The sequence below is a fragment of the Fomitopsis serialis genome, assembly GCF_022376445.1.
Source record: "Fomitopsis serialis strain Sig1Antser10 chromosome Unknown B0H18scaffold_183, whole genome shotgun sequence".
Lineage (NCBI taxonomy): Eukaryota > Fungi > Basidiomycota > Agaricomycetes > Polyporales > Fomitopsidaceae > Fomitopsis > Fomitopsis serialis.
The window spans coordinates 14,966-39,794 of NW_025955143.1; the positions used below are offsets into that span (position 1 = coordinate 14,966).

At 56.7% G+C, this 24,829-nt stretch overlaps 6 protein-coding genes across 6 annotated transcripts; 2 read left to right on the forward strand and 4 right to left on the reverse strand.

Moving 5' to 3' along the window:
- Positions 1–3,358: 3,358 nt before the first annotated feature.
- B0H18DRAFT_960246 (uncharacterized protein) lies at positions 3,359–4,490 on the reverse strand (the record flags this gene model as incomplete). The annotated part of the gene is made up of 7 exons (XM_048042933.1): positions 3,359–3,411; positions 3,617–3,733; positions 3,781–3,879; positions 3,930–3,947; positions 4,007–4,239; positions 4,271–4,443; positions 4,488–4,490. The coding sequence occupies 7 exons, from the start codon at positions 4,488–4,490 to the stop codon at positions 3,359–3,361; spliced, it is 696 nt and encodes a 231-aa protein (XP_047886079.1).
- Positions 4,491–5,210: 720 nt separating this feature from the next.
- B0H18DRAFT_1126128 (uncharacterized protein) lies at positions 5,211–6,009 on the forward strand (the record flags this gene model as incomplete). The annotated part of the gene is made up of 4 exons (XM_048035123.1): positions 5,211–5,306; positions 5,360–5,455; positions 5,536–5,667; positions 5,722–6,009. The coding sequence occupies 4 exons, from the start codon at positions 5,211–5,213 to the stop codon at positions 6,007–6,009; spliced, it is 612 nt and encodes a 203-aa protein (XP_047886080.1).
- A 3,220-nt stretch (positions 6,010–9,229) lies between these two features.
- B0H18DRAFT_1126130 (uncharacterized protein) lies at positions 9,230–9,579 on the forward strand (the record flags this gene model as incomplete). The annotated part of the gene is made up of 2 exons (XM_048035124.1): positions 9,230–9,352; positions 9,412–9,579. 2 exons carry the CDS (start codon positions 9,230–9,232, stop codon positions 9,577–9,579), a joined length of 291 nt encoding a protein of 96 aa, XP_047886081.1.
- A 3,579-nt stretch (positions 9,580–13,158) lies between these two features.
- On the reverse strand, positions 13,159–13,524 carry B0H18DRAFT_849405 (uncharacterized protein; the record flags this gene model as incomplete). Its single annotated transcript, XM_048039588.1, has 1 exon — positions 13,159–13,524. A coding segment is annotated over one exon (366 nt), but the record flags the coding sequence as incomplete, so codon positions are not given.
- Positions 13,525–14,273: 749 nt separating this feature from the next.
- B0H18DRAFT_960247 (uncharacterized protein) lies at positions 14,274–14,979 on the reverse strand (the record flags this gene model as incomplete). Its single annotated transcript, XM_048042934.1, has 3 exons — positions 14,274–14,308; positions 14,534–14,611; positions 14,670–14,979. 3 exons carry the CDS (start codon positions 14,977–14,979, stop codon positions 14,274–14,276), a joined length of 423 nt encoding a protein of 140 aa, XP_047886083.1.
- A 5,752-nt stretch (positions 14,980–20,731) lies between these two features.
- On the reverse strand, positions 20,732–22,973 carry B0H18DRAFT_164785 (uncharacterized protein). The gene is made up of 3 exons (XM_048036941.1): positions 22,575–22,973; positions 22,384–22,509; positions 20,732–22,325 (listed from the first exon to the last, which is right to left on the reverse strand). Exons 1-3 carry the CDS (start codon positions 22,766–22,768, stop codon positions 21,104–21,106), a joined length of 1,542 nt encoding a protein of 513 aa, XP_047886084.1. The 5' UTR covers positions 22,769–22,973; the 3' UTR covers positions 20,732–21,103.
- Between the last annotated feature and the right edge of the window lie 1,856 nt (positions 22,974–24,829).

Genomic DNA, 24,829 nt, shown 5'->3' on the forward strand with positions numbered 1-24,829 from the left:
AGTGTGTATGTGGATATGACTGGGTCGTGGTTGCTTCGGCGCCTTGGCGCTTTGGCATACAGTGTGTCTTCGTCCTTGCATGTGGGGTTGCGACCACGGGGTAGCTACTGAACACGCGACAGCATCGCACATTTCGGTGCTTGCGTACGGACGTGAGCAGAGGGACAGCCGAGGCCGGATGTGCCACGGGCGTATAGTGGGATAATGGGGAGAGGGCGGAAGTAAGCATGCGAGCTCAGGCTTGTCAAGCGGCGACGGGAGTATGGAGATTGATGAGAGGCGGGTGGATGGTGAGGGACTATCATGATGGTGCTCACAACAGTCCTTTCAACTCTCTTCCTCCCACAGGCTGTCGGCCTCTCCTGCATGCTCCTTCACAGCTGCTCGTCCTCATGGCAATTGGAACATACCCCGGATCTGGTAACATGCGTACCGCCGTGTCTTGCGGGATTGTCTTACGGGTACGTGTAATGCTCTTTGATGGCGGGCCCGGCGAGGCCTCCTCCTCAGGTCTTGGTATGTGCAATAGCGCAGCCGCCTGGCTGTTGCGCTGTGGGGCATGTTTCTCCTCTTTGCAAGACAGGCTCGCGGATATGCTAACAGTTGAGCTTGAGGCAGCAGGGGGGCTACGCCTGCCTCGTCATTGCTGGATACGGATCCTCATGAGCCCGAGAGGATTGAGGAGCGGGGGCACGAACGGGTGGCATCCCGGCTGCTCTGGGGAACAAAGGAGGCAGCCCGGGGCGTGGCCAGGCATCCAAGACCCCACTTTAATCAATACGCCGGTGGGCATTGACATCGGAAACGACGATGGAGAGGTAGGTACGTCCGTCGTTTTCGAGCCTCCGCGCTCGAGTTCTCTCCTCGCCCCGGACCCTTCTCCCCACCGAGTACTTTCGTGTTCTCTCCCCACCCCCTTGGCTCCGTGTTCACCAGGTTCCAAGCAAAGTTCCTGTTCAGTCCTGAACTTGTACGTGCATTGTGCAAGCCTGCATCCTAGGTCGCGTGTTGTCAGAGCGGCGGGCTGTTGATATGAGGTCACCAGAGTCGCCCCGGTGGAATAGATTAACAGGAAAGCGAGTTAGATGGGCAAGAGGGGAAGTTTTTGGCGATCTTGAGTCTTCAGAGGGCTTGTCGGGCACTCAAGCTGCTAGACAGTTGCTAACATGGGCTCGCGTGTCCCTTGGGACAGCGTGAATGTCTTGCAATGTGGTCCGGCGGTCGTGGTGGCTGCCCGAGTCATGGTCGAGTTGCGGTCGAGTTGGTGGTGGTCCGACGGTTCTGGTGTCAGCCAGGGTCAGCATGTCAAATGGTCGGCTATTGTGTGGGGCAGAGGCGCTCAAGCAGGTAAGTACATTGCCCAGGCTATCTTGCTATGCCGCACTTTCTTTACAGCTCTTGAACGCGGCGGAAGAACTTTGACGAGTGCCACATTTTACGAGGTGGCAGTGATAGAACAGAAATACCAGATATGGACAACTCATGAACGATGAAGTGGGCTGGGGCTCAGTACTTACATACAAGTAGAGCAAGCAAATAGACGGGTAAGATATGCCATTATAGGCAGGCCCGTAGTATGCCGATGGAGCGCCCATCACTGCGGACAAACCACGTTGTGCGAAGCGCTCACAAGGTACTTACATTGTAAGGGCATGTATATTTTTACGGCTCTAAGTCGGAGCTCCTAACATAGGGAATGGTATTCCTTTGTTCGGGATAACATTTCAAATGTTCCCATAATCGGGAATGTAAGTGTTATGTTCTTCCTATGTTCCCTGTTCTAGGAATGTACTTCCCATGTAAGGGATTTTCACTTGGTGGCTTACTACAGCGAGTTCCATATCGCAAGGCCCCATGGCCGAAAATCACACACAGGCGGGCCGCGAATTCCATGACTTACCTGCACGAAATCGAAAACGAGACCGAGGCAAAAAAAACATAAATGCATTCCCCACATACAGACTAAAGCTCGCAATGTTATTGTACCGTATGCACCCAGAGCACCGTTCCTTATTCGAGGCTACACGCATATTGCCTGAGCTTATGTACGAGAACAGTGACTAAGCCGTGTCGAAGAGAGCTTCAGCAAAGACATGCACCGGCAAAAGTCGCGTGTGGGCTGCGCATGGACAAGACGTAGACGAGGTAGTTGCATACCGGTACCGCCTCGCCCAAGTAAGCAAACTGCGCGAACGAACAGCTCACCCCCTTCTTTTCGTTCGCAATGCATGAATGCACGACGTGACAGGCGGGCAGGCGACTGGCTGAATGGCCGGGAAAAGCAACGAGCGAGTAAGTGGGCATGCGTGCGCGACGGCGAGTGAGAAAGCTGGTAAATGAGGGGGCGGTTACGCAAGCGATCGAACGGGTGGTGTTCGGGAGGCCAGTGGATGAGTCAGTGAGCGGGCAACGGAACGTTGATAGCACTACTGAGTGTGCTATGAGGTGAGCGAATGTGTTCGTTCGTCGTGTTCGCTCGCGTGAACAAAAAACTGGCAAGGAAAGCGAGCATTAGTCTCTATACGTACCTTCGACTTCCAAGCCTTAGTGCAGTTCAGCTCGCCCTCACCACAACTGTTCTGCACGTTGTCCGACGCTGCTATCATCTCCTTCTTCCGCGCTGAAGGCACGCAAAACCTGGGGCGGCGTGCGACGTCGTTCAATTTGAGACGTTGAGAACAGGTTGAGAGGTGCAAGCCAGGCGGCCGCCACAACATAGATCTCGGTTACACTTAGCAGACGTATTACTAAGGGATAAGGAGGTTATTTCGGAGGTCCGCTCAACCCCGCCCTGTACGTGTCCAAGGGGGTGGGGCCTTGCGATATGGAAGTCGCTGTAGTATACACGCTCTTGCAATGTTAGGCCCATGTAAGCGCCTCGCACAATCCGGGTTGTCCGCAGTGCATGCGATTGTACACGACCCGCTATGTAGCGTCCACACGATCTGCGATCTGTGATCGAGTGTGATCGAGGAGCGCCCGTGCGTTCGGCTGCAACCCGTTTGGCCGCCTGACAGGTAACTCAATTCCCTTTAACATTGGCTTGGGCTCCTGGAGGCCCAGTTCTAATTCATGTCTGTGCGCTTCCGACTGTGTGTTAATGAACTTGCAGTTTAGTATCGCAGACAGTCAATCTGAGACACTGCAGGGGCCCACATAATGGGTTCTGTGAATGGGTCAGTCTCCGTAACGTCATGAGAATGCATGCAAACCTGATCAGAGCCTTGCGTAGCATGGTGTCCCATGTGGTTGTGTCAGTGCACGTCCTGTTGCAAGCTTTATGAATCGTCCATGTTTGGTGAATGGTACATAAGTGTACAAAACACATGTGCATGATTGATGCATGGCCATGCAGAGCTCAGTGGGTCATGAAGCACTGCAGCGTCAAGGTCCCAAAAACGGGCATCCTTTCTGCACAGGACTGCGTGCGACGATCACAATGTCATTTCGACTCTTCACCAGACTAAGAACTACAAGCACCTAATACATTGCGAGCCATACCTCACGACGATGCCTCAGGAAGCGACTCACTCGAGTGACCAGGTCCTCAGCAGTAGATGTGAATGATCTAAGACTGTGTGTCGGCTAAAGTTTCGCACGGTACTGTGTCGCTTACCTCCAGCGAGCAAGAGCCACCGTAGATTTGGCAAGCGGTGCATGGATTGTCGATGTACCGCTGGCATTCCGGCAACTCTGCCGCCACGCAATATTTTCACCGGCGTGCCCCATAGTGCTGTGGACAAACCTGAGAACAATCAATGACTGTGGCTAGAAACATACATACCTTCTGGTAGATCTCATGGTTGGGGTCCTGTATAATCTGGTGCTCTTCAAGCTCATAGTCGACATCCGAGGTCAAAAAGGTGTCGTAAGAGACATCTATGGGTAAGGTAAGTCAACCTGCCTGAGGGCGTAGAAACATGACTCACCTTTCAGTCGCTTTCCCTCTGAGAATGTGCGAGTCAGTATGAGCTATGCGCGGGGTGGATCGCTTCCCTTGACATACCTCCAACTAAGTTCAGAAGTATATCTATCTTCCGCACCAGCTGTGTCGAGGCCTCGCGGTTGGGATATTCTTGCCGTGCAGCGGTGATTGCCTCTGACCTCAGTTCCCTCAAGGGCGGGTCCTCGGGGGAGCTGTGTCTCCATTGCCAGCAAATCCGGACCGTCGGCCGGCGACCGCCGCTGGCTCCAGCAATTCCATCCAGGGCGCTGTCTGTGTGATAGTCAGGCGATCCGCTGCACGCCCATCTGAGGGTCACTCACTCACAAACACCCCGCGCAGCAACCGATCGGCTCCCAGTCCAAATGACTGACAACGACACCAATGACCAACCTGGCCAGCGCCCGGAGCATACCATCGGCCCACCCTGCTGGGGGGAGGTCGCTGACAAATATGCTGAGGTTGCCGGGGCGGGGCCGGTCCGCCTTGAGGTTGCGGAACTGGCCAATTGCGTGCGGAAATCGGTCAGAGTGAAAACGCCGACCATGGTGGTGGTTCAGTCGTAGGAGGGATCTGTGTTGTGGTTTTGCGATGTGTCGCCACCGGTTGATCGGGCGCCCGATTACAAGCCGCGGGACCGCAGCCACATTGAAGGGCGCTCTGTGACCCTGATAGGGTGAGTATTGAGGGGAGTTGTCGGAGGCCCATCAGTGCAGCCTAAAAGCCTGTCAATTGCGAAGTCGCGTTGAGTAAATCTAGCCTATGGTGAGAGATAGCCGAAGAGTATCGTAAGTAAACGGGTCCTGTGCTGCCAATCGTGCGTCTGGCGCACCATTGGCGCAAGTGCGGGGCTTGGGTGTCTCTGGTGAGGCTTATTTTCCCGGATAATTGCTGAAGCCAATGATCCGCAAAATACAAGCGGGGTGCTCTTGGCAGGGTGCTAGTTTGTCCTAACCTAACATGGGAGACGGGTCCTGAATTCAAGAGAAGGGGGTAGGCACAGATGGTTAAAAGGGCAGACTCTGAGAGGAAGATCGCCCTAAATTATCCCCACACACACACACCTCCAGACGTGTCGCAATGGGTTGGTTACCGCTCCCCAGCCCTGACGCTGTCCCTCCTCAAGCGCAGCTCAACCTGCGTGAGTTCAACAACCTCTGCGATATCCTGTATAACAACCTCGATCGCCAAACCGACCGACCTCAATACAAGTTAGTTCTGTCTTGCAGCGTTGGCCGGACGCTATTCTGATTATGAAGACTCAAAGATGGAGCGCCGCATCTGGATTAACCCGCGCGTCGATGCAGCCCTGCCCCCACCTGCAGACAACAACTTGGAGCCCACAGACGAAGGTCACTATCGCGTCCGCCACGATTACGACTCCATGATAGGCTGCTCCGAAAGCTTGCCTTACAGCACCGGCATACACGTTTCACGCTGCCGTCGTTCAAAGACACCTTGAAGAAGAGAAAACCGGTGCACATTGGGTGGCCTGTGAAATTTACTCCGGAGGTACGGCGTTCTTCTGCCCACGCGCGTTGACATCGGTATTGACACGTTGCGGAACAGCAAACACGTCTCATTGACCTCAGCAACATTCCAAGCATGTGCTTTACGAAGGTCGACGTCCATCAGAAGTGCAACATGATGTTTCCGGCGTTGTACAGACCTGGCGAGAGCGCCAAATTGCGAAGCAGCTATACCCCCTGTTCTGCGAAGACGTGGTATGAGCCAGCCTGAAGGAAATTACCTATTCACACCTGAGCCACTGGCCTCAGACGTACGCTGAGGCGTCTCTGAGGGCCCACGACCGTCGTGGTCAGTTTCACTTCTCTTCAATCGAGATCGCGGCTCCCTTTCTTCGCGCGCTCAGCCGTTGCATGTTCGAACGCATGGAAGACATTCCCGAGTTCAAGGGAGCGTTCTTCTATCACGAGTCTCGTGGGAGCAAAGGAGGCACCCACCACAATCCAAACGATGACATCGATGCGGATATGGCGTTGGAGGACGTCTTTTCAAAGCTGGATTTCCTCAAGTTGTCCGAGGACGATCTCAAGGACCGTTGACTTGTCGATGTCGCGCTGAAGGTCGAACACTCGGGCCATGGCATTCACTGGGCTACGGACTTGCATGACGCCATCCTTGCACATGTTTTGCCTAACGTCCAACCGGACACCCTTACCCATCTCCTGGAGAGCGAGGCGTTCAAGCTCGATCCCTGCATGCAGCTGACGGACATCGCCGGGTTCAGTGTCACGACTCCAACTGTGGGGCAACATGACTTGGTCAAGTATGCGAACGTATACAGCACGGAGCAGGGGCTTTACTGTCAGCTGCAGCTTACGACCGATTTCCTTGAGCGAACGTTTCCCGCGGAATACGGACGCGCTGCTTGTGTGGCTCATGGACCATGGACTCCTTGGAGCGCATGAATGGGTCACCCCAAGCGGTCAGCACCCGCCTAGAGGTTCGTATATCCGCGTCGTAGTCGTGCATCGTTGGATAACTGCTCTTGAATAGACGGAGACTGAACCGTCTCCGGGCATAGATTCGAAGACTGACCATCTCAGATCCGGCGTGTGGAGATGTGAAGATATCCCCATGCAAACGATACCTTCCCGATTTGGATTTGCCGCCCGCCATGCAGCGCTTGACTCTTCTTCTGCGTCTTATATACCCTCTCTCTCCTCTGTCGTCTCCACGACTGACGCCGTCTTACTGGCTGTCGTCGTCGTCATTGTCGCTGCCATCGCCACGACTTGCCGCCCGTCTTCCTCGCTCGTCGCGTCTCCGCCGCCGCCGCCGCCGTCTTCCTCCCTGCCTCCGCCTCTTTCTCGGAGTTCCAGCCATGGGTCGCGGTCTTGCGGTCTAATTTCATTGCGGACGGGCCCTACTTCTTCTCTTCCCGCTCTTGCAGGCTCGCACCGTCTCTACTCTCTGCCTCGCTGCACAGTCACAGGATATCTGTGCGTCTGACATCTTGTGAGTGCGCACTCGAGTCCACCTGGCCAGGCTTTGGCTCGGTGACATCATAGACCAGTACTTATAGGTGCCTCATCACTGCCGTATTTACGAGCATATACAAGTCCATTGATGGTATCTCTTTCATTCTACAAGTAATATGTCAATCACGGTGCGTGCATGCATGAGTGCTTCGCGAAAAAGTGGCCGGAAGGCTCATTCACCAGGCAGGTTTCCGTTTGCTTGGTGCGCTTTCGGACCAACTTATAGCGATTTTTAAAGTATCAGTGCGATGCTCCGGACAAGTCCACATGTGCCAGAAATGCATCGATGCAAGCGGGGCCCGCATTCTTATCAAGAACCATGTGTGTCCCGATATGAAAGGAAGTACCTTGAGTCATGCCGTGTTCAAATGGAACCCTTGCGTCGCCGCTATTACTCGTGTAGTCCACTGCAATGGCTCAGGCATCCACGTCAGAGTCGCAGGCTCAGCCTACATCGTGCGACTCGGAGAGTACTACCTCGTCCTTGCCTAGTGTCTCGCATAAGCATGTCTGAGCAGGACCAGTACATATTGTCGTCAAGTGTTGCTCCGCAGGCATATTTAGCTTATGGCTCGGCAACGCTATCCCCGAATCTTGGCGCGCTATTTGGTCTGCCACTCCAGGAGACACGAACAATGAACAAGACTACGAAGGCAATTCTTCCAATTGATAAGCTATTTGCCAACACAGCTGACAACACATTCGTAGCCATGCAGCCAGCACCGCAACTGGACGCAACTGTGTCGTTGCCTCGGAATGTTCCTGCCGTCGGCGATCTTGCAGAAGTTGTACGTCTAGTATCTGCCTCGTACTACTTGCTTGCGATGCTAAGTTTCTCATCCAGTTTCTATCTTTCGCTAGTGATTTTGGTTACATCGCCGACAATCGAGTGACTAGCTTGATTGCAAGATTACAATATTCTCACTACATGGCCCCCAGGCGACAAGTTGTCAATCCCCATCCAACACAGCTGTTGACGATGACGTGAACGTTGTTGCTGCTTCCGAGGACACTTGCCACATGCATGGGCAAGTGAATGCCTCTGCCAACGATAGTGATGCAAATATCTTGGGGTAGTCTAACGATAATTGTGAAATGACACTCATGGGTGAGTGAGAACCAGCTCTGTCACACAGCGAAAAACGAATTGTGGCCAGAAGACACAGGAAAGCCTTTGGCAACCAAGGATCGAGAACACCTACAATATTTTGAACAACCAGGACGTCATACGAAGATGCACAGCAAGCGTGTGGATCATGTTCTCACCAAGGTCAATTGTGATGAAATGTTGCGGGATACATGTTAATGATTGACTTAGCTCGAAGACCTGGAAGACCTCACACGACCGTTCATTTTCTTGTATGTTGCCAGGTTTAACGTGTGCAAGATCTTGTCACGCACTTGGTTGTCAGCGATATGGATGCTGTTCGCAAATTGAACGTGGAGGTTGCTCAGGAAAAGCAGATACAGGCGGACGCAGAACAGCGGCAGGCACAAGCAGGGAAACAACAGCCTGAGATGGCTGACGCCCTTGCAGAGATGCAGACGTTAGACGGTACAGTTATCAAGTAATGGTATTTACTTAGTTAGTTGTTCATGGTAGATGTCATACGTCTCATCTACTCTACAAGAGGCGTGAACGTGGGAACCGGAGACAAACGCTAAGACAAACATTGGAGACAAGAAGACGAGACAAGAAGCAAGAGACAAACGCTAGAGACATTCTCATTGGCTGAGAGACGGACGCCCGAACGCTGCCCGAGCCTCTCAAGCGCTCCGAGCTACCGTGACTGTACTTCATCCTCCTCATTATTCCTTAGACTCGCGCGCGACCCTCATGCTCATTTCTCACTCTGGCATCGAAGGGCGCGGATCAGCAGGGCAGCGGTAAGGTGCAGACAACGAGTGACAGGAGTGCACCGAGCGGAGCGATGGAGACGACCACCGTCACGGTGAGTGCAGACACACGTGAGCGAGCGGGCTAACTGCAGGCACAGGACGCGGCGACGTGCAGCCCGACGCATGACGATCACAAGCATGCAGGCATGGCTGATGAATAGGCGGCGGGCGGACAAGCAGGCCAGCGAGAGGCACACGCCGACCGTGAGGCGGCTGAGCAAATGCCCAGCACGTAGACACGGCCGACGAACGGATGGCGGGTGCGTAGCCGAAGGAGTCGTAGAGACAGAATGGGCAGGCGCAGGGCGCAGTCGCCGTGGCGACATGAAGCGCGACGCGCACGCCGACCGCGAGCGCGCCAGGCGAAGCCCGGCACACGGACATGGCCGACGAACGCACGCAGAGCAAGCGGGCAGGTGGGCGAGCCGGCGGACAGGTGAGCAGGCGTGGAGGGGCAATCGGACGGGTAAGCAAGCGAGTAGATGGAGAGCAGGAGGGCGAGCGAGTAGGTGACAGCATATACGTCGGCCGCGAGCGCGCTGAGCGAACACTCACTGCACGCAGACACGGCCTACGACCGCGCACGTAGGCAGGCCCCGAGCGGGTACACAAGTGAGCCACGACACGCACAGCGAGAGCGAGGGCGAGGGCGAGGGCGAGGGCGAGGGCGAGGGCGAGGGCGAGGGCGAGGGCGAAAGCTCGGCGAGCATGCAGGGCAAAGCCCCCGCGTGAATCGCAGCCGGCGAGCGGACCATGGGCGTGGGCGTAGCTACGAACAGGGAGGGCCAGCAGACGGCGGGCGCGAACGGGAGCGAGTGAGCAGGGAAGGGCGAATGGCTGGCAGAGATGGGTGAGGACGAAAGGTGAGATGAGCAAGGGCGAGTGAACGTCACGTATGACGCGCGGCAACACCGAAGATGCAAGCACAACGCGCACGAGTCGGAGTCGAAGAGTGGCCATGGGCATAGGTGCGCTGCGCGTCTTAATATTCCACGTTCCGCTGTTGATCAATGTCATTGTGCTCCCCCTTACTGCTGTGCGGAGAGACAGGGGTTGGAGGCATATACAGTTAAGTAGTACCACCCGAAACTCAGAGCGAGCTTCGGGAGCAGACAAAAACTTACAAGCTTTCCAGCAATCGTAGGGGTGGTGACTCGGAGAGGCCATGGGCATGGGTGTGCTGTATATCACCCATTCCGTGTTGCACTCTCCCTTACTACTGCCCGGCCGGGGAGCCAAGCTTCAGTCGAGGCAGATCCACCTGAACAGTTAGTATTCCACAGACTGGCACGGGGCCACGAAGCCGACTCCCGAAGGGAGACGGCTGAGTGGCCTCTCAACTTCAATCTCTTACAGAAGTCGCCCACACTTGCAAATTAATTCAGTCATGAGAATTGAGTACTGTCGGCTCGCCGTGAGCTCGAAGCTGTACGTAATGTATCTAACTCAGAGATCGAACCGTGACGCCGCATACCCGTAGCAGAGCACGGGCATCGGCTAGTCTACTCTACAAGAGGCGTGAACGTGGGAACCGGAGACAAACGCTAAGACAAACATTGGAGACAAGAAGACGAGACAAGAAGACGAGACAAACGCTAGAGACATTCTCATTGGCTGAGAGACGGACGCCCGAGCGATGCCCGAGCCTCTCAAGCGCTCCGAACGACTGGTACTGAATCACTACGTACTATCCTTCGTCACTCCTTTCAGACTCGCGCGCGACGCTCGAGTTCATTTCTCGCACTGGCATGGGAGGGCGCGGGCCAGCAGGGCAGCGGTAAGGCGCAGGAAAACTCGAGTGACAGAAGTGCATCGAGCGCAGCGATGGAGACGGGCGCCGTGAGTGCAGATATTACACGCGAGCGAGCGAGCTAACTGCAGGTGCAGGACACGACGACGTTCAGCACAACACATAACGCACGATAACCGCGGACACGCAAGGCCATTGCCCTGCAGACAGGCAGGCCGACGAACGGGCGGACGAGCGAGCGAGCGGCACATGCCGACCGTGACGGCGCTGGGAAAATGCCCAGCACGCAAACACGGCCGACGAACGGACCGCGGGTGCATGGGAGAAGGAGTCGTAGGGATAGAATGGGCAGGCGCAGGGCGCAGTCGCCGTGGCGACATGAAGCGCGACACGCACGCCGGCCGCGAGCGTACCAGGCGAATGACCGGCACGCCGACACGGCCGACGATCGCGCGCAGAGCAAGCGGGCAGGCGGGCGAGCCGGCGGATAGGTGAGCAGGCGTGGAGGGGCAATCGGGAGCAAGCGAATGGATGGAGAGCAAGAGGGCGAGCAAGCGAGCGAGTAGGTGACAGCGCATGCGTCGACCGCGAGCGCGCTGAGCGAACACCCACTGCACGCAGACATGGTCCACGAACGCGCACGCAGGCAGGCGAGCGGGTACACAAGCGAGCCACGACACGCACAGCGAGAGCGAGGGTGAATGCTCGGCGAGCATACAGGGCAAAGTCCCGGCGTGAAGCGTAGCCGGCGAGCGGACCATCGGCGTGGGCGTAGCTATGAGCAGGGAGGGCCAGCAGACGGCGGGCGCGAACGGAAGCGAGTGAGCAGGGAAGGGCGAATGGCTGGCAGAGACAGGTGCGGACGAAAGGTGAGATGAGCAAGGATGAATGAACGTCACGTACGACGCGCGGCGACACCGAAGCTGCAACCACAACGCGCACGAGTAGGAGTCGGAGAGTGGCCACTCGGAGGCCATGGGCATAGGTGCGCTGCACGTCTGAATGTCCCTCAAGTTCTGCTATTGATCAATGGCATCATGCTCTCCCTTACTGCTTCTTGAATGGCTTCTGCTGCACGTCAAAGAGGCTGAATACGGGCGACAACTCGCTGATAACACGGCAGACGAGCCAGGTCAGTCGAGCACGCGACCCCGCACTCACCGTCCGCCCCGGCACGCAGACATGGCCAACGAACGCGCGCGGAGCGAGCGGGCAGGCGGGTGAGCCAATGGACAGGCGAGCAGGTGTGGATGGGTAATTGGATGGGCAAGCAAATGAGTCAATGGGCGGGAGAGCGGGTGGGCGAGCAGGTGACAGCGCATCCGTCGACCGTGAGCGCGCTGGGCGAACAACCATTGTACGCGGACATGACTGGCAAACGAGCAGGCAGGCAGGCAAGCAGGTACACAGTACACAAACGGGCCACGACACGCACAGTGAAGGCGAGGGCGAATGTTCGGCGAGCATAAAGCCCTCGCGTGAGGCGCAGCCAACTCGCGGATCACGGGGGCAGGCGTAGCTACGAGCAGGAGGGGCATCCCGACGGCGGGTGAGGATGGGGGCAAGTATGCAGGGAAGGGTGTGACTGGAGAGACGGGTGAGCATGGGATGAGATGGGCCACAATGAGTGAGGACGAGCGAATGTCAGGTACGACAGGCAGCAACACCGAGGATGCAAGCACAACGCGCGCTCGAGTCTGCTTGAGCCCGTTGCGTCGGATGCGGTGCTGCCGGTGCATGGGAACGCTCGACACCATCCTGCATCTCATGTGGGCGACAACGAACAGTGAGAACAAGTATGTAAGCCATCAGGTCCCTGTAGTCCGAGCTACTTTTCAGCATTCAGATTGGGCGGCTTGACATCGTACTTCAGTTTGCAATACACACTCCGCATGCGGATAGCTGAGAGCACGGCCCCTGATACTCTACTAAGGGCAAAACAGGCGCAGGATCGTGCCACGCAAGTCGGGTATAGACGTCTTCAGTACGGCTTGCAAGCCACTCTGCGTCAGTCTTGAGCTCGGAGGAAGAGAGAATTTCCATCACGTTGATGAAGATGAATTAACGAACCAATTGGCCGCATTGCTGAACACATTCATTGAAGCCAGTCTGCTGTCTGCCCCGTTTTTGTCAATATTCGCAGCGGATCAATGGTGCAGCGAGGGACAAGCTGTAGGACAATGTCTGGCGCTGCAAGGTTGTTCATTTAAGATGGCTCAGTGAAGGACTTGTATAGATGGAGATAGACACCACTCACCTGTCGTAGGGGATCTCGATATGCTTCATGGTAGTGGGACGGGAGGCTAGGACAGGATACAAGTTCAAGCATCCCATCGTCTGTAGGATAGCTCGTGGTTGATGACGGAAAATTGTCGTATTCTTGCACAACGAGTAAGACTTTCGTCGACATGTCCAGGAACTTCTGTATAGCAGCTCGTATGTTTTCTGTGGTATGGCAGCACCAGGCCAAATAAAATGGTTTCGATCTTGTCGCTCGCCTTGTCAACGAAGGTAGGTTGTCGAACAGATGCTAGTAGCTTCGATGCATGTCTCACACCATCGTCTGAGATGACAATCTTCGGGGATAGTCCACACGTCGGACAGCACATTTCGCTCGAGATCACCTGCAATTGCACGAACATGAACCATGTTTGTACGAAGGTCTCGTCCGAGCAGAAAGGCAACTCGATCACAGAATCTTCGTAACTGCGACGATTCGTGATAAAGAACGCAGAAAACGGGGTCACGGATGCGGTGAAGGCATATGTATACGCATTGAGTCGCTCATGCGTGGAGAGGCATTGGTTGTCCCAGTTGAGAACATCAACTGATCTAAGGTCTGCCCCGACGAAGCGGCATCGATGGCGGCACTGTGGACAGGGGACAACGTCGACTGTGACTCGGGATGCATCAAGCAACCCAAACAGGAAGGCAGGCTGCGGCGAACTCGTTGTAACGAGTTCCTGAGGTAACTGGGCAATAGTGGACCCGCAGAAGCATTTTGCTGAGCGTCGAGGAAGAAATGGGCCGCGTAGGATAGCGGGGCTCGATGATTACTGGGAGACTCATATGCCAACGCGCACCACCGAGGAGGATACTTGTATGCTCTCTTTTGTTAGGACCTCTGACGGCGAGCAAAAGCGCACCATCACCATCCTCGTCTCGTCCTGCATCGACACCCTGAGACTCAGAGTCATCAATGAGCCTGGTCTCGTACCCGTCCGTGTGGACGCACCCCACCACCGTTCCGACACCGGTGGTGGGGTGCGTCCACATGGATGGGTACGAGACCACAATGAGCTCAGCTCTGATCGCGAAGTCAACAGCATGTGGGCAATGTTTGCAAGCATCCGACAAGCGACAGGAGTCACAGTGCCATTGTCCGTCACGCCGAAGTGCCACAATAACATGTTTGTTTGACTGGAAACGGAGCGTAGAACTGATACAAGAGAAGATACGAGCCTTGTGGTACGGGGTGGACTGGAAGTATACAGCCGCAGGGATAGGGTTTGGTGCGATGATAGGGAGTAGCTATAGAGAATGAAGGTACCAACAACCCACTTGTGTACACACTAGCCGTTGCCCGTGCTCCGCACCTTGTACAGTTTTGAGCGCACGACGGGACAAAGTAAACTAATATGCATGTGCATGACTACTGTAAAAATCGAAAGGCCACTCAGCCGCCTCCCTTCGGGAGTCGGCTTCGTGGCCCTGTGTGTCGGGAGTGAGATATTATCGCTAATGAAAGCATGAGCCATGGTGTTGGAACAGACAGAACAGAAGACAAAGACAGGAGATGATAGAAGACGGTCCCACCATGAGCCCGTCACCACCAACAGACTGCAGGCGCAAGGCCCTGTCGACGAAGAGGGTCGCTCCACGCGCCCATCAGTGATGAAAGGGAAAACTCACCCGCAGTGAAAAGGTCAGACTTACGGCCATCTTGGACCGGCGGTAGGTTCACCACCTTCCGGCTAGCCATGCGCGCGGCCGCTGCGGCACGCTCGACTTCGACTGGGTCGGCAAACAGATTGATGAGGTGCGGCTGCGCGTTCCTGCACAGGCGGGACACCCGCGGGCTCAGCAGCAGGCTGTTTGCGAGGTGCGGGCTGCTGCTGAGGCGATGGTGCGACCCTGGCAGGGCGTGGGGCGGGCGGTGGGGCACCCCCGGTAGGATTGCCATTAACACCAGCGGGCTGTTCAGGAGGCATGGGAGCAGGCGGAGGCGCCCCCGCAGGAGCAGGGGGCTGCGAAGCCGCAGGATGGCATTGGGCAACCGGGCGCGATTGCGAGGAACCTTGCGAGGAACCACCGCTCGATGCGGTGCCGAGGTTGATGCCGATATGCGAGCTCGGGCCACCACCACCACTAGACTGCGTCATGGTGAATAGGAGGACTAGGATATGTAAATGAAAGACGTAGTAGGCTAGAACTACGCTGAGACAGCTGTAGTCCAGCAACTGAGCACTGAGCAAGGAGTGAGTACTAGTGGTGGTGGTAAGCGAAAGGCTTGAACCCAGTTCTGCGGACTGATCTGAGCTCTCCGAGCTTGCGCGTGGTTACCACAACACCACGCAGCCCCAAACCAAGCATGCTCGCACTGGAATGAGTTGCATGCGGGTCATGATCACATCTGGCCATACTAGCATGACGATCCTATTAGGGAGCGGTAATTACAAACGTCAGTCGTAGCTCAGAATGGCAAGGCGGACCTCCGATGACACTGCCGGCCATGCATTGGGGCGCAGGTCGCCCGGATAAACTTGGGTGCTGTATGACATGCCGAGTAATAATGGTCCAGAAGGTGACACGCCGACAATAGGATGTGGCATTTCACGAAAAAGAGTTGGTGTTGGGGTGGCGCAACCGGACCCAGATGGCGTGTACACAGTAGACGGCACACCACAGTAAGTTGTCCCTCGTGAGGTTTCGTGCACACCGCAATCTTGTGTTGTACTAGTAGGGGAATATTGAGATGTCGCATTGAAGAGAGGACTCCGCAGCGTAAACCATCCTGGTGCTGTCTGCGCCATAGGCGGGAGCTGAGGTGGTGGTCTTTGTGGCGTAACATCAAGAGGGGCGAATACCGCGGGGCGTAGCCAAGCGGTGGCATGAGCGACACTTGAGGACGGTAGACGGTAGTTTCTTGCGAGGCATAAACAGCAGGCTGTCTCGTCGACCCTTGGCTCCCTACTGCGTATGACTGAGGCCGATGGTAAGCGCGCTGTGAGGTCTGCTGCATGATGCTCCGCATCATCAATGAACGCCAGTCCATACCTCCGAGTCCTGTGCTGTGACGCGCGGATGGACTCGGAATAGCATAACAACCGCTCGCTCGTCACGAACAGTGAAAAAACTGTCCTCAAGCGGAGGGCATAGTGCCGCCGCAGTCTGCTGTCCGATACTCCGTCAAAGTCGCATGTGTCGCTTGGAGGTGCATTATCTGCTTTGCCAGTCTTTTTGCTCGCACTGCGCTGCAACGTTGGAGTCGCTGAGGGACATGCGTGCTGATGCCATTTGTGAAAACTAAGGCGACGCCGTCAAGCTCAGTTTCAAGCCGCAACCTTGAGAACATTGCTGTGTTTGATCTCCTAGAGCCTCAGGAAATGCCCAGCTTGGTCGACGAGACGTTCAACAAGAGAGGTAGGGAATTCCACAGCCTTGAACATGAAAAGATAGTCACATTGACACTCGTTGTGCCGCACAAGTAATGTCTCGTGTAAGCGCTCGTTCTCGGCTTTCGTAATCTGCCATTTCCCCTTCATTCGCGCAAAGTCTTCACTGAGCGCTTGGGATGCTGAGGAGGAGGAGGAGGAGGGGATTCCATTTAGTCCTCACGTCTGCGTGCCATAAGGCTCGCCACGTGTGACAACGCTCTCTATTTACATGACAACCTCCATACTCCATAGACCCTTGTACACTAATTCCGGATCGGGATATCCAGCACCTACTATCGCACGATTGCAATACTACTCGATAATTCACAAACACCCCGGCCCATTTGCATTGCAGCAAGGCAGGATCCATGGCTAAAACCTGGTAGGAAAAAGCTTCAAAAAACCTCCAGGCGTTAGTGGTGGTTCCCCATCGCACTAACATAACTCACCATGGTCCAGGTGGTACCATATGGTAGCGCTACTGCCGTCCGCGATCATGCGGAGGGCACGCGAGGCCCCCTATCGGCATAGTAGGGGCTGGACACGCCCGACCTGATCCTAGCGCACAATGACATTGGTGTCAAGGACACCGCCGTCGAGGGCGTAGAGCAAGTGGCTGCGGTGATATAGACGCACGCAGGGGACAGCGCTGGCCCGCTCACCGCATGGCGTAAGAGTGGAATTGCTCCACGCTGGTGACCACCAGGATGGGGACGGCGTCACAGCAGTGGAACACGTCAAGAATGTATTTAGCGGCGATATGCTCCGTGCACTCCTCCGCGATCACAGCATTGAGGAATGCGAGGGGGGACTGCTTCGGCACTGCTCGTTTCTGTGAGCGCAGAGCGACGTCCACCGATTGCATGAAAGTGGCGCGTCGTGACCGAAGAGGCTCCGCACGACATAGCATCAGCACATGCGCCTCGTCCTCGACCATGTTTCGCCCTTGGCCGAATCTGCAAATTCGCCAGTGGGGTGGAATTGGCGGCGACCGTCGTCGCAGGCGTTCTACCGTAAATGGGTGGTCCGAGGCGAAGAGCCTGCATACCGCCTTTCGGGCGTCGCGGCCTTCCATCGCGAGATATTTGCGACGAGTGAGGACGCCTGCGCCATTCGGGCGCGCACGCAGGACACATAGCCGTTGGGATGCGTGAACTTCGCGTGTGAGGTAAGTCCTCAGGGAGGCCAGCGTTTCTTCTGCACATTTCTTGACGATTTCCGATGTTAAGGCTTCCGGCAACGGGAAGTTGACTGGGACTGGTAGCTGTTGCAAAGCATACCGGAGGTCTCCGAGCCATGAAGCAGTGCCACTCAAAGCCATGCGGCGAGTCTCGGCCAGCGCTGCCAAGGGGAGCACTGGTCGCTGCGTTACCACATACATGAGGTAACGGAGCGCCAGCGAGAGTCGTCGGTAACGGATCGGCCAAAGGCCAGTCTCCGTGAACAGGACTGCAGTTACAGACCTGGGGTTTAGTCCGAGGGTGCGGCGCAGAAACGTCAACTGCACGGCCGCGAGGCTGTTGTGCGCCCTCAGTTGGACATCGATCGTGACTTCGCAACCAGAGATCAGGTGCGAGTCGATGTGGGTGTTATATAGAGTCAGAGCCGCCCAAGGGGGCAGGTCTGCAACATACGACTCCACAGAAAGGCATGCATTCGCTGTCTTGCGGGCGATGTCCACACGGCGCTCGACATGCGCCGCAAAGATGTCTCGCGCAGTTGACAGGAATGTGATGCCGACATAAGTGTATCTGTCGACAAGGGCAATGCCTGCTCCATTGACAGTGATACGGGGCGCGGACGTCGGGAGGGCTCCGAAGATCATGAGCTGGGTCTTCGAGACATTGATGGTCGCGAAGTTCAGTGAGCACCATCGAGCTAAGTCATCTAGTTTGAGTTGAAGCCCAGCCTGGGATGTGGAGAACAGCGCAATGTCATCTGCCTGCTCGAGGTGGGACACACATATTCCTCCCAGACGGATGTCGTCTTCGTGATCGGAGATGCGTAGATCGGCAAGGAATAGGATCCAGAGGATGGGTGACGCCGGATCGCCTATAAGAATGCCCGCCGCCGCTTTGAAGAAGTCAGATGTGCAGCCATCTGCGCGTACGACATAACGCAGCCTAGCGTACAGCATCCGCAGCCAGTCAAAAAGCGGGCCTGAAAAGCCCGCCGCATGCAGCTTTGCCCACAGCGTAGGTTGATCCACTGATGGAAACGCGTTTGAGAGGTCTACAAATGCGACATATAGCGGTCTGCCCATCTGCCGTGCTTTCTCAATAGCGGCCCGCAGCACAAACACATTATTGTTTGTCCGGCACCCAGTTCGGAAGCCATTCTGGGAGCTAGGGATCTACGACGAGGATTCGGCCCACGCCCGGATGCGTCGTTCAATCATCAGTGTGAGCATCTTCACGAGGCAGCTCTCCAAGCCCACCGCTCGATAGTTGGCCGCATTCGCTGTGTCCTTCCCGCGCTTCGCTATCCCAATGAGGATGGCCGTCATCCATGTGGAGGGCGCGTCGAGGCTATCCACACACTCCTGAAAGAGCTGCCGAAGATCGCTGTTGTCGAGCGCGAGCACCGTTGCGTACGAGACCCGATCGCCTCCGACGGCGGAGCGACGTGAATGCAGGCGGATGTGTTCTTTAGCATCCGCGATGTCCTCAAGGGTCCATGGACGCGCGAAGAACTCCTGCTCTGGGGGCGTCGCTGTGCGCTCTGGCAGTGCCTTGCACCACTGCCTGTTCGCTGCATATCGCATCGCATCGAAGTTATCCGGTCGCTCGACAGGAGGGTTCATCCGTGGTGCAAAAGCCAGTCTCAGGTCGTCGACGGTGACCCTAGATGGGCGAGGTGCCGGGTCAACCATCCCTCGGAAGGCTTTCCAAAACGCAGCATCCGGCTTCCCTGGCTCTAGAAGGGCGCGGATGTGTGCATGACGCAGTCTCTGCATGTTCTGCGCCTCAGGCGTCGTCGGACCAACCTCCTCGTCCCCACGCAGCTTCAGACTACGTTCGTCCGTGTCCTTTTCGAATGCGCGCGGCGAGGTGTGTGGAGGGAGGGCGGTGTGCACTTTGGCGACGTCCATTTGCCCCCGTTCTCCTGCCATCGATGCGGGCAGGGGCTCAGCTGTCAGTGGCATGAATGGTGACAACGGCCCCGCCTGCAAGCAGCCTTCCCGAGCAAGCATATCGGCCGCATCATTGCATTCATTCTGCGCATGGCCCTTCACCCAGCAGAACACTACAGGCGCCGAGCGGGCTCGGAGGACGTCGGTTATGTTTTGGAGTATGTCTGCATTTGCGCAGCGCCAGCCAGCCGCTGCGAAGCGGGGCGCCCAGTGGCAGATGCAGCGAATTGCGTACTCGGAGTCTGTGTAGACACGAAGAGATACGCAGGCATCGGACTCCGCGAGCGCCACCAGTATAGCGTACAGCTCCGCGCGATTGTTCGTTGGTGGGAGCGGAGCCAGCAGAGAGCGGTTTGAGATGCTTCCGCGACCCCAGAAAACACCGGACCCAGCCCTCGAGGCAGGCCCAGTACGCAGTCCATGCGGCTTCATTGCTGATCCGTCTGTGTAGACATGTAGGATTGCCTGGGTCACGCACTGGACCGGTCCATAGAGGGCGCACAGGGCGTCAGGGAGGCTCCGTGTCACCGCCAATATGCGGTCAAGCATTGGGTCCAGCGGGGAGTCAGATACTGTATTCTCCGGACTGTCTTCGGTAGAGCGCTCCGCATGCGCTGGCGGCCGCTGTCGTTCTTGCGGGCTGACGATCTGTCGACCCATGGCAATACAGACAGCAGCATGATCTGACCATTCTGGCCAATGCTCCAGTATGCGCAGGCGGACACTCGCCTCGCGTATAAGGCGTAGTGACGCAATCGCGTAGTCGATGACCGTTGACCCGAGTGGCTGGAATGATGTGAACCTCGAAATGCGAGCCGTTGATTATCTCGAGCTCGTAGTCCCGGCATAACTGCAGTAGTGCGCGGCCATGTTGGGAGACCTGTGCTGCATCCGGGGATGAGCGGGTAATCCCATCGGAGGCAGTAACCGTCCCAGTACGGGCATTGAAGTCCCCCACGAGTACGACCGGGACGTCAGCATCACAAGTGGTGATAGCGAGCACTCGCTCCAAGAGCTCGAACGGACCAAGGGCGGATAGTGTGTACCAGTGTGATTGAATCGGAGGAACATACGCATTCAATAGCCATAGTCCCTGTAACCGAAGGACCATCACCTCCGACCCGCCCAACTCCGCATGGTGCACGCATGGTAGGCCCGTGCGCACAAATGCGGCGAGGCCTCCGCCAGGCGCATTGAACGAAGGCGTGTCCAGTCGCCCGCATGCGAAGCAGTCATATCCGGCTGGTAGGGGTAGCTGCACCTCCTGATCTTGCCGAAGATGGGTTTCCTGTAACAGTACGACATCGAACTGCGCAAGCGCCTTCGGGAACTCATCACTCCTCATTTTCAAGGCAAGGTTGCCATGCACGTTCCAGCTCGCCACGCGGATAGGCATATCATTCGCGGGCGGGCTAGGACAGCACATTTAGCATTTTATTTCAGACGTATAGTAGTAGTATTTTACTGACTACTGCACGACCGCGCGAACGGAAGGATACTCCTTGGGGCCGTTGTTCCAGGCGTTCGTGAAGCTGACCGCCTCCTCCCTAGAGCGGAACAGAGCCCGGACGTACGAGGGGTCGCTGTCCACGAAGACGCCCAGGACCCACGAGTCTTCGATGCGAACACCCGCCCTGACGGAGGTCGTGACCTTGAGGAATTGCAGTCGAGCCACATCTGGCTTCCAGGACATCTGTCCGAAGCGCACCTGCGTCGTCACCGCCTGAGGGGCTGGCACACGAGGTGTCGAGCGGTGTCCCGAGCGTCCCGACGCCGGGCCCGGCCCTGGAGCCGGCATTGGTATGGGCATGGGCATGGGCACCGACGCCTGCTGGTCCCAGTAGGACCCATCACTCCGCATGGAGTTATTCGCCTGCGCCGTTTGGCCCTCCCGGCGATCGGCCTTCTTTTTCCCTCCTCCACCACGCTTTGCGCGCTTCGAGGGAGGCCCTTCCTGCATGGCGTCGTTGTCGTGCTCGAGGGGCGGGGCGCAACGTGAGGCGGGCTCGGGAGGGGCAGTACCATCGGCCTCTGTACACGAGATGGTCCACTGGGAGGCACAAAGGGGGGCAGTGGCGGAGGCGAGGGGCAAGCAGGTACGTAGCCATGCGCCATGTCCTCGTTCCATCGGCGCAGTAGGGATGCCACGGAGTCCTCAACCTCAGTGAGCGTTTGCGCGACTCTACCAACTTGGCCCGCTACGTCCTTGACCGTACCCTCGACGTGTTCCACCGAGCCATCCAGCTTTCGTAGGCGCACAGTGGCATCGTCGGTCAAAGTTACGACGGTGTTGTGGGCGTCGCGCAGCTCGGCTACCTCGTAAGCCATCGACTTATGAGCGTCGCGAAGCTCCAGCAAGTCATGCGTGCGGGCAGTCCGCAGTTCCACTATGTCTTGAGCCGCCATCGTCGCGTCCTTGCCTAGGGTCTCCAGGCGTGCACGGAGCTGAACCTCCTCCAGGCGATAGTCGACAGCATTAGCGACCACCTGAGGCAATCCAGCCTTCATTCCCGTGAGGACCTGCGTCGCCATATCACCGTTCACGAGGTCGACCGAGGCCATCACGCGCTGCATAGTCTCCTTCAAGCCGTTGAGCTCGGAGCCCACCTCAGCACGCAGGGCAGTGACGTCGTCAGACACCCGCCCGATGTTTCCGGCGAGGATGGGCACAGCCTTGGCGGCCGACTCGCCATTGAGGGCGACGAGACCGTTTTTGGAGACGGGCTCCTGCGCGACCTTGGCTTTTGCTTTTTCTTTTTCTTTGGTCGCCCGCTTGGCCGTGTTGGCGGAGGGCGACGCAAGAGACTGCAGCGACGCTGCCGATTGCGACCGCATCAACCTCTGAGTCGTCGGCGGAGGCGGCGCCACTGGCGTCGTCGGGGCAGTCGCTAGCAATGCATCCATGTCGGCCATGGCGGTACTGGCCTCCACGCCGCCACTGATCACGATATGACCCATCAGTGCTGTAGGGTATCCAGCCAGTTCATCGCACCCACCTAGGACGCTGGGAGCCGCTGGGGGATACCGTGCCAACAGTGTCGCCGTCACTCTCGTCGAGAGGAGGTGGTACGGGCAGGGAGGGGTCCGGCGCTGATGCAATGACAGCCATACTCTGTGCTCGTCTGCTCCCCACGTCAAGCGATCTTTTGTCAGGCGGGCTGCGAGCACAAAGCAGTATCTTGCTTACCCGTTCCTCCAGTAACCACAAGCCTCGGGTTGAGCGCCGCGACGACTGCAGGCGGCGGACAGCAATCCGTTTTCCGACAGTGTGGCTGGCCATCTGTACAGTTTTGCCATAGCACTGTACAGTTTTTGCCGTGAAGGTTCAGGGTGTCGTCGGGAGCAGACGGCGGGATTGGTGGCGCCACGGGCACCAACCATTTATCCGGTGCGGGAGGACGAGTGCGGGGTCCGTCTAACGCGGCACGGCCAGTCGGTCGATGCATTTCCGGATGTTCCGCCCAGCACCCTGCGACCAGTAAATGTGCAGCCGTAGGATCGGTCCGACAGGAAAACCTTTGCGGTGGTATGTCAGTAACCCAGGGCAGTGGTCGCCGGCTTAAGTTCCAGACGGACTCAGCTCTCGATGCGATCGAGCTGGCTGCACTTGAGGGCGAGCATGTCGGTGGTTGAGCCAGAGGAGCAGTGATATCCGCTGCACAGGCGCGTAGGGGATCTTCGCGGGTACATGACCGAAGGAGCTCGGGGTGGCTCCGACTCGGAGTCGGTGCGGAATGAGAACAGTACCGAGTTCGAGGAGGGTGCCGACATAGGTCGAGAGTCGTCCAGGACAGTTTAAATACAGACGAGCTGGATCGAAGGACTCGGAGTCGGACAGTCCGCAATGGCACCCGCCGCTTGGTCGGCTGGATAGTGGACGTTCATGTCGGACGAGCTTGCGAGACAGAGACTACGACTCTGTGTTGACCATCCTCCACGCATTCATTAGTACAATCGTCTGGTCATCGCTCACGATGATCCGGCTCTTCGTGGCCAAGGGAACTGATGAGCGAAGGTTGTACCAGAGTCTCATTCCTGTAAGCTACAATAGTGTAGTCTAGTCAAGTCTAGTGACAGAAAACGAGAGCTATTCGAAGGGCGTAGCGGCCGTGGCGCCTTCGAAAGCGGTCGTCCGAGTGGGCGTGCAGAGGAGAGCGATGCGCGCCTGAAATCTCCTCCTGCGTGTGTAGACTCACTTCTACGCGACGCTCGTGCCTCGCTTCGCTTGGAATAACAGAAGACTACTGAGAGGCACTTGCGCAGCGTGTTATTGGCCTGTAAACAAACGTTCTCGAATTAGAAGTAGAGGATGATCTTGGCCCGTATTGCGTTGCGGGCGGAGTGTTCGTGTCAAAAGTAGAGGGGATGATATTCAAGATATCGATGACTGGGTTTTCCTTGTTGACAATAGCACGAGGTTAGGGCGGTCAGCCCCTACATCGATACCCCAGAATGGGTGTTAGCCGTATAGAGTCTCCCACAGTGTGTCGAACGCGAGAGTGTAGCATGTCGCCGTACACGCAACAAAGGGAACCCAATGACCTGTATAGTGCCGAAGGATGTTGAGCTGCCTGTACTCCTTTCGGAAGTCGTCTTTCCCCCTTCATCCACACAATGAGCTTGTTCGATAACCACAGTTTGCAGGCGCTCTCTGAAGTATGTGAACTTTCCATAGCTTGGTGAATGAGTCGGACAGGGCCTTCTCAGGCGAGAGGTAAATCATCTGCGCCTTTGTACGGGCATCCACCCAGGCCTCGCGAGTCTTTGAATCATCCTCGTTGATCATCGCCGTTCGTAGGCCTCTCACTGAATGATCTCGTTAGCATAAAGTAATGGTGAGTAGTACGACAGACCTGAACCGCCTCGAGAGCCTTCAGAGGGCATATCAGTATGACAGCATTTCTGTAGACTCGATACCAGTTCCGGAAGGGTTCACGTGCTCGCCTTGAGAGGGCGGAGATTGAAAAGGCGAGCAGTCACCCTACGGACTGGGCCAACTGGGCGCGCACTTAGGGGAGGAGGAGGAGGAGGAGGAAGAGGAGGAGGGGCTTCCATTTAGTCCTCACGTTTGCACGCCATAAGGCTCGCCACGCGTGACAGCGTTCTCTATTTACATGACAACCCCCGTACTCCATAGACCCTTGTACACTAACTCCCGATCGGGATATCCAACACCCACTATCGCATGATTGCAATACTACTCGATAATTCACAAACACTCCGGCCCACTTGCCTTGGAGCAGGGCAGGATCCTTGGCTAAAACCTGGTAGGAAAAAACTTCGAAAAACCTCCAGGCGTCAGTGGTGGTTCCCCATCACACTAACATAACTCACCATGGTCCAGGTGGTACCGTATGGTAGCGCTACTGCCGTCCGCCATCATGCGGAAGGCACGCGAGGCCCCCTATCGGCATAGTAGGGGCTGGACACGCCCGACCTGAT

Excerpts from the sequence above, each read along its gene's own strand:
- B0H18DRAFT_164785 (XM_048036941.1), bottom strand. The coding sequence starts at position 22,768 with ATGGTTGGTGCCCGTGGCGCCACCAATCCCGCCGTCTGCTCCCGACGA. Across the intron at positions 22,510-22,574 it reads TGTGGTTACTGGAGGAACGG|ACGAGCACAGAGTATGGCTG; the intron begins GTAAGCAAGATA and ends CGTGGGGAGCAG. Across the intron at positions 22,326-22,383 it reads AGCGGCTCCCAGCGTCCTAG|TGGCGGCGTGGAGGCCAGTA; the intron begins GTGGGTGCGATG and ends TATCGTGATCAG.